This window comes from Limulus polyphemus, unplaced genomic scaffold (assembly GCF_000517525.1).
Source record: "Limulus polyphemus unplaced genomic scaffold, Limulus_polyphemus-2.1.2 Scaffold1731, whole genome shotgun sequence".
NCBI lineage: Eukaryota > Metazoa > Arthropoda > Merostomata > Xiphosura > Limulidae > Limulus > Limulus polyphemus.
Genome location: NW_013667341.1, coordinates 117,481 through 128,483, shown reverse-complemented (window position 1 = coordinate 128,483; position 11,003 = coordinate 117,481). Strand labels below are relative to the sequence as shown.

The 11,003-nt window shown below is 30.6% G+C and overlaps 1 protein-coding gene across 4 annotated transcripts in view; it reads left to right on the top strand.

Annotated features, from left to right (window-relative positions):
- The first annotated feature begins 1,667 nt into the window (after positions 1 to 1,667).
- The window catches only part of LOC106464741 (dual specificity protein phosphatase 3-like), a 12,383-nt gene continuing 3,047 nt past the window's right edge, over positions 1,668 to 11,003 (top strand). The window contains exons 1-5 of one of the 4 annotated variants that reach the window (XM_013924895.2): positions 1,698 to 1,871; positions 4,610 to 4,827; positions 5,373 to 5,596; positions 7,952 to 8,154; positions 9,659 to 10,070. In XM_013924895.2, the coding sequence (XP_013780349.1) occupies positions 1,869 to 1,871; positions 4,610 to 4,827; positions 5,373 to 5,596; positions 7,952 to 8,145 (639 nt within the window). In that variant the 5' untranslated portion in view covers positions 1,698 to 1,868 and the 3' untranslated portion in view covers positions 8,146 to 8,154; positions 9,659 to 10,070. Of the gene's footprint in view, positions 1,872 to 4,516; positions 4,828 to 5,372; positions 5,597 to 7,951; positions 10,071 to 11,003 lie in introns of those variants that run through there. The other 3 variants (XM_013924898.2, XM_013924897.2, XM_022392530.1) reach the window with 3 other exon arrangements.

Genomic DNA, 11,003 nt, shown 5'->3' with positions numbered 1-11,003 from the left:
AAAAGAGATCAAAACATCAAAATAAGAAAATACCGTAAATAAAAAAAAAGGTTTACTGTTATTTAGTTTTGTTCAAAACCTACAAAATTTTCATTGCTTTCACTGTAATTTATCTTTATTATTTAGGAAGCATTATAAATAGTCATGTTTTTAAAAGAAAACAACTGATATTGTTATAAATACCACGTTCAATTGAACCAAACTATGCATGCCTATTTAAACATATTTACACATGGCTTGTGTATATCGTATATATACATATATATTATTCATACCTTCGGTGTATAGGACGCAAGCAGATTTTGACATCAAATTTTGGGGTAAAAAAGTGCTTCTTATACACCGAAAAATACGGTAATTAAAACCTATTTGTCATTTATTTGCCCAATTCGCTAAATGATCTAAGTCCTTTTGTAAATCAGAAGCATCCTCTTCACAGTTAGTAACACTCAAGACCACAATACCATCTGCAAATTTAAGTAACTTATTGACCATTCTTTCATCTATGTCACTGATGTAAACCAAAAAGATCAAAGGTCCTAAGACTGAGCCCTGAGGTACTCAACTTGTAACATTAATCCAGTTTGACTGAACTCCATTGGTAACAACCCTCTGCTTTCTTCCATCCAGACACTCTTCTATCCAATTTGCTAACTTATCTCCCACACCTACAAAGAGAATTTTTTACAAGCCTTTTATATGACACCTTGTCAAATGCTTTCTGAAAATCCAGATACACCAAATCTGCACCCTTACCCTCATCTACACGAGCAGTAACCTTTTCAAAGAATGTTAAAAGATTTGTAAGCCAGTATTCTTGACCTCTGAAAATGAAATTACTGTTTTCGTATTTTTGCCCGAATCTGCCAAAACAGTTTGCCCCTACGATTCGGTCTGCACGGATTTCGGGACCAGTTGCCTCTACCCCCACCCCCAGCTCACACGCCCGTGGCTGTAACTTTTATTCTTAAGTCTCAAGTTAGCATGTAAGCGTTTCTGTGTGGATTTCTGTATCGTCTGTACAAACAGGCGATATAGAAACGTGTACAAATTCGCTTGGAATGAATATAATTGCACATAGTCTTATGGTAAAGATGACCTTGTGGATTGTGGGATACCGCACTGAGGCTTTGGTCCAACTATAAAAGCTGGAGTTTCATGCAATTCTGAATTTTGTTTTCATCAACTGCATACGTTTGGAAAATATCTCCAGAGAAAGAAGTCGGCCAGTTGATAAACTACACTAAGTTTTAGTGAATAAAGATTTTGTTTATTTGTTCATTTGTATTTGTTCTTTGCTATCTGTGCTCAGTAGCACAGCGGTATGTCTGCGGACTTTCAACGCTAGAAACTGGGTTTCGATACCCGTGGTAGGCAAAGCCCAGATAGCTCATTGTGTAGCTTTGTGCTTAATTCCAAATAAACAAACTAAACAAACAAACGGGTTTTGCGATATTGCAAGCACAAGTTCAAAAGATGTCTCAGTAAGGGTTTTAAAATATAATTTTCTCACAGTGGAAAAAAATACTATCTGAGATTACAATTAAATACAAATGAAATGTGAAAGTTGTATGTATGCAGAAAGACATTATTTGTTTGTGTTTGAATCAACGCCCTTGTATAAAGTTAAAAATTGGCCTACTCACTGTATTTTCCTGAAGGTCACTGAGGTAGTTTAATGTCAGTGCGAGGAACACCCAATAGGGTAACTCATCGGCTACTCGCGTTTATAATGACGTTATTCCTTCGTATTTTCTAATACTAGAGTATTAGTCATTTACCTTAGTACTTCTATTAGCGAAATTTATCAGGTGTTACTTCTCGGTGTAAATAATTCATACAAATCATAATACGCCTACAGCTTCAGAATGGTAAGTTTTTGAAAAGAGAATATTTTTATCACATTTAAATTACATATTCACATTGTTTGCTTTTTTGCCAGTTTCGGTAAATATTATTGAAGACCGTGTATTATATAATGATATAGACCAATATTTTGCCAATAATATTATGAATAATACTTAATGTTAGTGTCAGTGTTTTGACAGTTAATTTGACTTTTTGATGTCATTTATCAATGACAGTAGACCCAAGATATACGATTATTTGGATTGTTGAACACAGAACTGTGAAGTTATGATAATTTTAAATTGTATTTAGTGTAAGAAATGAAGGTCTATTGAGATACATAACACCCTGACTGAGGCTAAACTAATTCGAATAATCAGACTTGTTAGTGTGTCTTGAGTCAGGGGAATATGTTATTGAACAATATCATTAGGCCTTAACATAGACCTATATTATTCGTACATTCAGTAATTAATAATATTTTGAACATTCGGATCACAAAATACTAGAGTAGAGGAAATTCATATATTTTACTCTGTAGGTCTGCAATTGATATCATTGAATAAAAAAACACTAATAATATTATTAATAGTAATACAACTCTTCCATCAGTACTGAGTAAATTGAATTTTGACCATGGCATGAGTTTTAATTTTTATGAATAATTAAAGTAAACTGTAGGAGTAAAATATTCTCTCCCAATGTTTTATTTATCATAAATATTAAAAGAAACAAAAGTATGAAATGAAGAAGATTAAGTTCCAACACTCAAAAGTATTGCATTTCCTGCATTAAACACCATTGAAGTCATGATTTTCTGTTTGCATTTGAGCTAAGCAGTTTCTGGACAGCTATGGTATGACAGTTTTCATAATAACATACTTCATGATTTACGATTAAATATAGTTCATTTCTAATCACTGTTGAAAGAATCTATTAGTGGAACAGTGTGATGTTTATTGTAGTTTACAAAAGTGTCCAGGCATTTTTCCCTTCAGATAGCCACCAGTGTTTGGCTGTCACATAGTTTTTCTACAGACAGATATATATTATTTCGACTTCCCCTGTTGATAGATTAATGAGAATTTTTATAAGAAATGGTTTTCGTTAACAATACTCCTCTATACATGTACTCGCTGTTATTCCCCCTTTAAAAGTCAAAAATATCCTTGTTCTTCCACATTACCTTACACTCCATGATACTCCTGCTTTTTGCATTTATATGACACATCCAAATCTTAATTAAACTGTCTAAGACAGACAGAACAAATTTGTACTTAAAACTTCTGAAGTCTGGACTGAATGAGTGACATAAATATTAGAAATAATAGTGGTATAAACTTGGAAAATATAGTAAGTCTCTTCTTTTTCCTTTCTTCATAAATGTAATTTTCCCACTAAAACTTTAAATTGGTAAATAACTTTTAAATCTACACAGAGTATAAAGGTACATGCTGATAATTTGGGCTAAGGTAAAGCTAAGTATTCAAGTTATTCTGGAGCTATAAAACATGAACTTGACATTTTGTAGAATTGCCAACATAATGTTATCAACAAAGCTACAGAAATTTCATAAATGTTTCTCTTACCCTTTAAACATGAAATACCTATCAATTGACTCAGCATTTTCAGCTATAAGGAGTGTCTCAATTAAGTAGTTGGAATGACAAGTATAGTAATCAAATTTTGAGAAATGGAAAAATATAACGTTGATGAATTGATATTTGAGTTTATTGTTTACACTGAAGAAATTGAGTTTAAAATCACCTCACAGAGATTTTATGGTTTGTCAGCCATGATTTATATTATTTCGTGAAGCCAAATTACAGTTTTTAACTGATTATCAAGAACTTCTGATGAAAACAAACTTTCTACATAGATGAAAATAACCCAGGAAATGATTTAATATACTCATCTAATGAGAAGTAAGCAATAAAAACAAAAAGTTGTAATGATTAGAATGCATTAAATCATAAATTGGCTACCCTTGCTATTAGCTACATTTTTGTCCATAATCCTAATAACATCTAATGAGGTTTGACCAGCTTAGAAGATTTAGGTTTGTTTTAAACCTGCATATTAATTTAACAATTCAAAATAATCCTCGTAATAAGGAATGGCATAAAATATGTAAATGAATGTAATATATATATATATAATAAAACGTTTTTTCCATTAAGGATATTAGACTACTGTATTACTGGGGAGTGTCACAGCATTGAATGTAATTTAAAACTTTGTATTTTGGAGAAAGAGAGATTAGTTTTTAGTGTAGTTTTAATCTATTAAATGCATTTCATATAACTTATTCCATAACTGAAGGTGAAACAGTTGTTTAGAAATAAAATAGTAGACCTTTGTTTGTGACAATGATTAACAAATAATTTTGACCTCTATAGAAATATTATTTGTCAACACTTACAAGAAATAGTGTATATAATTAGCATTTTTAATTGTTAAAAAAACACCATGTTTTTAGGAAAATGCTGAATGGATTATTGCACAAGCTTTAGTTTTAAGTAGTCTGATTACAAATTTTTACCCAAAACCTTTTGTCAACTTGTGTAAAAACTTTTTTTGTATGTGAATAGTTTACTGATATTTCACCCGGAAATCTTTTAACTGTTTATTATGCACAATACTGTTATACATATAATTTTTTTTTCAGCTTCAAGTATTAGTTTGACATGTACTCAACATAACGCCTTTCGCAAACTATCCATAAAGATCTGATGCTGTAACAAGTTTAATTATTGAACAGATGGCTACATATTTGTGCCCAAATCAACAGAAACAAAACAGTGAGACAACTACAGTCACCCGCCTCCATCACGTAATTCTTCAAACTCAACCTCGTTCCAAATTATCCGGGTATACTCTTTTCCCTCGTCTTTTGGGTCGACAGATGGTTTCAGAAGATCAGACAAGGATGGTTGCAGACTGTGATGAAGTTTATCCAGGCATCTTCATAGGAGATGAGTAAGATGCTTATGCAAAATATATGTTTGTACAATTCTAATAGAAAATTATAATATAAATTTAATGTATAGATATTTTCTACAGCATACATGGATGAGGCGAGGTTATTTTGTATCTCTATTGCCAGCACATTAAAAAAGATACTCGGAATCTTCTTGACATGTGAAATACAACAAGTGTTAATCATGACTGTTAATTTTCCTGCAAGTATACTTGCTATACTTATTTTGTCAACTTGAATTAATTGTTGATCAGTATAAGGATTTAGAGTAATCTTGTATAATTAGTCCAAGAAATATTAAATGAAGATCTCAACTAGTAACATTGAACATAAACCATCCTGCAATATTTAGAAAATATAGTTATAAAATTTAAGTTCTGTAATATTTTTAGAAACATTAGCAAGTAAAACATTGTTACTACCAGTAAACATATGAAACTCTTTTTAACATTAGATCCTTATTTTGAAGGGGTCAGCACTGAAAAATTAAAGGTTGTTGAGGCAAATTACATTTAACCTACATTTCTTTTTCGTTTACTTCCAGAAGAGCAGCCAGGAATAAAACATACCTTAAACAATTTGGCATCACTCATGTTGTTAATACTGCAGAAGGTTCTGGTTTTGGTCAAGTGAACACAGGAAGAAGCTATTACCATGGTACCAACATCCAGTACCTTGGTATGAATGTACTAGATATTCCACAAGCTCGCATTTCTGATCACTTTGAAGAAGCAGTCAATTTTATAGATTTTGCTTTAAAAAATGGAGGTATGTGTTAGAGTGTGCTGTCATATCTTTTTTTTCCATTTAGAATTCAAGTTGTGATGATGGTTATTTCAGTTCAGTATGTTTTTATGAGTGAAAGTTAGGATGACACACAGTAAATAGGACAGTTTATAAGGCTAAGAGCTAAATATATTTATTCTTTGGTTTCTCTCTTTACAAGAAATGGGAAATACTTCTGCTAAAATGAGTATTTTCTACTTTCAAGAGTTGGAAATATAATCATTTTACTACTAGTGGTCATGTAATATTATTTCAAAAAACCATAGTTTGGCTCTATCACATCAAAACCCAATTTAATATTTTTTTTTATTCCCACATATACGCATAATGGTATTAAACTAAAAATGTTGGGAAATTTTTCTTCTGTCTCCATTTTGTGATATTTTTTAAAAGAACATTACAATATACCTTCAACTGTTTCAATTTTGCTTAATCCTTTTCTTCATAAATCACAGGAAGTTCGTTCAGTTACCTTCCTACATTATATTTATTGGTTTATCTGGGAATTTCAATATTCCTAATATTTCAATGAATTAACACAATAGGCTGAAAATTATAAGATCAGAATCATTGTTTGTATGCTGGCTCTGAAGCTGTTTACCATCTTTTGTAATGTTACCATCATAACATTTAAAAACAAGAAGGATCTTGTTGGTCCATTGATGCTGTTCCTTATAATTTAAATGTTTATCAATGCTTCTCATAAACCCCCTTAAATTTACTGCAGCCATCACATCTGAAGGCAACTCATTCCAAAGGCCAACTGCCTTATTAGAAATGTAAAATTTATTTAATTGAAGATGACTTCTACTCTGCCAAAATATATTTTTTTGTTCCCTTGTTCTACCATATTTACTATTAAGTATAAAAATGATGATACATCAACACTATCAATCCCCTTAACAATTTTAGAGATCTTAAACTGTCCTAGTATGACAACCTTTCCACTTTTGGTATCATCCTAGTAGCTCCCCTCTGAACCCTTTCCAACAATTCAATATCCTCCTTAAGGTAAGAAGCCAAGGACTGAACACAGTACTCCAAATGAGGTCTATCCAGGGAGTTATACCCAAGATCCTGTTTGCCTTACGATTAGCAACAGCACACAATTTTGATAGCTTAAGAGACTGATCAACACCAATGATCCTTTTCTTGCCTAACAATGTTAAGGCTATTTCCATCAAAATTATTATTTAACTCATTCATTACCTTACAGTTATTTTTACTAAAAGCCATCCACATTTATTTGCCCAACTCGCTTTGTAAAGCAGCAGCATCTTCCTCAGCCAGTATGTACAGTTTTGCATTCTCACTGCAAATACTTGCTGATTTTTTTGTTTATGTTGGATGCTGATACTAAGCCTGTGCTTAAATAAATACATTGTGAGTTGTGCATTTATTATTATTTTTTATATGCTGGCAACGAGCAATGATTTAGGTCAGCTGAGATTTCTTACTTAAGTGAGGGAGAATTCTGTAATACACTATACATGTAATGATTTACTTCGTATATAAATAAATTAAACCTCTGGTATCTTCTATCATTAATGAAATAGTACTTGTAAAGTAGTTTTGAAAACAAGCCTACAATAGATAATACTGTGTGTAAGTTTCTATTTTACACTTGTTGCATATATGTTGTTTTTAAAATATTCAAACAATGTTAGATCATTGTTTGAACTACTTCTGAGTGTCCAGTGAAAAATTTTATGTGAAATACCTAGAAGTCCAACTTTAAATGAGGAGCAATTTAGTGCATGTGCAAGACCAGTTATAAAATTTCTAAACCACATTCAAGTGTTTGTGAATTTCCCCTAAATTTTCCATATATATATTTATGATTTAGATCTACTGCTGCCATTTTTAAGTCTGTTATGCAGTTTTATTAAAGACAATATACACTGCTGCTACTGTAAGTCAAAAAATATGTTTAACCCAGTCTTTTTCAGCAACATAAGACAGTTAGGTACAGTTGAATTTTAAAGTATGAAAAGGAGAATGTTTCTGTTCATGAAATGCTGACATATATCATTTGGGTTGTAATTACATGATTTATGTTTGGTTTGTTTATCTAGTAAATTTTTCAAGTGGTTAAGGTATTAAGGTTATTGAATTGCTTATTTGTAAGACCATAAATTCAAATTCAGTTTCAGTAACTGCAATTTAATTAACTTGATTTTCTCTTATTATTAAAAAATGCTTGTGCATACTGTTAATTTGTGTTTTTTTACACACTTTTTTATAGAAATAATTGTGGAACTGTATGCAAACTTTTAAAGGTTAAAAACATGCATGGTTTTAGATTACAGTGAAAGTTTTTTTCTTTTTCACTCTCAGGAAAAGTATTAGTTCATTGTCTCATGGGTGTATCACGATCATCAACTATAACCATTGCCTACCTCATGATGAAAAAAGGAATGAATGCTGAAGAATCATTACGTATGATACGAAATATTAGAGATGTAAGACCCAATGCAGGATTTTTACACCAGTTAGTTGAATTAGAAGCAAAACTAAAATCTCAACAGTAGGAGTGATAAGTAAGTAATTTCATATATTAGTAATTACCTACCTTTGACAATATATGTGGAAAAAAAAAGGTATGTTAATCTGCAGGAATTGTAAGGCTCAATGTACTGTATCTTTAACAGTAAGCTTGGTACATTAGAAAATTTTAGGTATGATTGTCAGCCCAGAAAGTGGTGTCTTACTTATAAATAAATTATAGAAGACACAGTTGCTATATTAGTTTGAGTACATAAATTAAACTTTAGGTTTGAGAACCTTAAAATTGGATACAAATAAACAAAAGTAAAAAATTATTACCACTATCAAATTAAAAAAAAATCCTCACATTAATGCAGAACTATATAAAGCATAACTTCTACAGCTGAGTTTTTATAGAGTATTACTTTATATTTACACTCGCATCTTCACATACTTTGTTTTCAAAATATTTTTCTCTTATAAAATATGTATTGAAACATGAGTAAAGTATGAGAAAACACAACTTGCTTAGTTTATTTATGTCGTTATTGTGTAAGACTCATTTGAATTGTATAATGAACAATGTTTTTTTTGCATGCTAATATTAGATTATCCAAGCTTCGTGAACATTCACGTAACAAGAACTTGCGTACATTTCATTTTATCAGTTTCAACATTTGTGATATCGATGCTTAAGAAATTTTGCAACATATTACTACTTTTGGGATGTAAATGGCATCTTACAAAAATAATATAAAAAGGGGCAAAATATAGGCATATTGTAAATAAATCAAGTTAAATTAATTCATAGCATTGTTACTCACTTTTACATTTAAGAACGAAAGGCAAATAATGATGATTTAATTATGAAGATTTTGTCGTTGTTTTTACAATATAATATATACATTTTTCAGTAGGCTTTGAAGGAAATAACATGTAATGTAAGGGGTAAAACTTTTATCATTGGTAATTATGATGGCTTTACGTGTAGGTCAGTGTAAATTTAATACACTGTTCAAATTTTTAAAAATGTGTGCCACCTAGTCAAGTGTATACTTATTTTTGTTAAAAATCAATAATAAATACCAATAATTTTGTTTGGGTAGTTACTTTGATCACAGTAAAGCAATTCATTGGTTTTAATAAGTTATGTAAGTTTCAGTAAGATATATAAATTTGTGGATGTAGAAGTTGGTTTAATTTTTACATTTATATATGTGAATATTTTGAGAATTCTGTATTATTCAATATTAACATGTTTTGTGCAAATATGGCTTTCAGTAAAAGACATTTTGAAGTTTAACTATCTAAAATTATTCTACAGTTTTCTTAGTTAATTACATCATAATAAATATACGACTACAAAATATAAAACTCAAAACTCAGAAAAACACATCTCAAAATTTTAAGTTTGTTAAATATGAGTTGAAAAACATATTTTTGGTAAGTATTAGTGTCAGAGAAGAATTTCCCAGAAAAATAGTAGTGTTAAACACCCTAACATGAAATTTAATGTTCATATGAAAGCTAAAGTGTAAATTTGCATATCTTCCATAGACTTCTCAAGTTGCTAGTTAGGATGTTAGAAGAAAAAAGAAAATCGATTTAAACTTTTTAAAAATGGTTTCATCTATCCGTCCACAGAAGAAATAAAAACATTTCTTTCGCAAAAATCATTATTAAGATTTTTACATTAAAAATGGAGAATTAATTGTGATTTTAATTAAAAACCAAATCAAGGAAAAATTGTCAATAGTGTATATTTGTGTATTCTGTATCTAAAAGTCAAAAATTGTAAGTCTGGAAACAGAAAGCATTATATATGTACCAACAATGAAAAAAACCTGTTATTAAAATTTCATGCTTATTAGAGTTAAGGAAATTACGACTGTGATGTTACCATTTTGCCAGCAATTGTAAATTAATGGACAATTACTCCAAATAAAGTCTTCCTGACAGTTTGTCATCATTTATGTTTGTGTTACTAATTTTGTGGTGTTCAAAAGAAAATATTTAATACATTTTTCAGTTCTGTGACAATATTTTCCCATTATTGTTCATAATAATACCTATGTTTGTAAGACATACTACAAGTATGGGAATAATCTGAAACTAAATTAAACAATTTTTCTTGCTGTATCAGCCCTAAATCCAAATTGACTGCATTAATTCTGAGCTGGTTACGAAAAAACTAGGAAGTTTAAAAGTGATAAGGCTTCTGGGCCAGATAATATTTCCCCAAGGGTTTTGAAGGAGGTTAAAGATTGGATATGTGAGGATTGGAGGTTAGCTAATGTAACTCCTCTTCTCAAGAGAAGTGATAAAAATAGACCCATTAGTTTTACATCAGTTGTGGGAAAAGTTTTGAAAAGTCTGTTAAAAGATGCATTGCAAAGTCATTTAACAAAGTTTAGAATTCTATTAGATAGTCAACATGGTTTTACTGAGGGAAAATCTTGCCTTACAAATCTTTTGAGATTCTTTAAAAAGGTTACTGCTTATGTAGATGAGGGTAAGGGTGTAGATTTGGTGTATCTAGATTTCTAGAAATCATTTGATAAGGTGCCACATAAAAGGCTTGTAAAAAACATTATCTCTATAGGTGTGGGAGATAAGTTAGGAAATTGGATCGAAGAGTGGCTGGATGGAAGAAAGCACAGGGTTGTTATCAATGGGGTTCAGTCAAATTGGATTAATGTTGCAAGTGGGGTACCTCATAGATCAGTCTTAGGACCTTTGCACTTTTTGATTTACATCAATGACATGGATGAAGGAATAGTCAATAAATTACTAAATAAGATGATATTAAGGTCTTGGGTGTTGCTAACTGTAAAGAGGATGCTGCTGATTTACAAAAGGATTTAAATCATTTAGTGAGCAGGGCAAACAAATGGCAGATGGG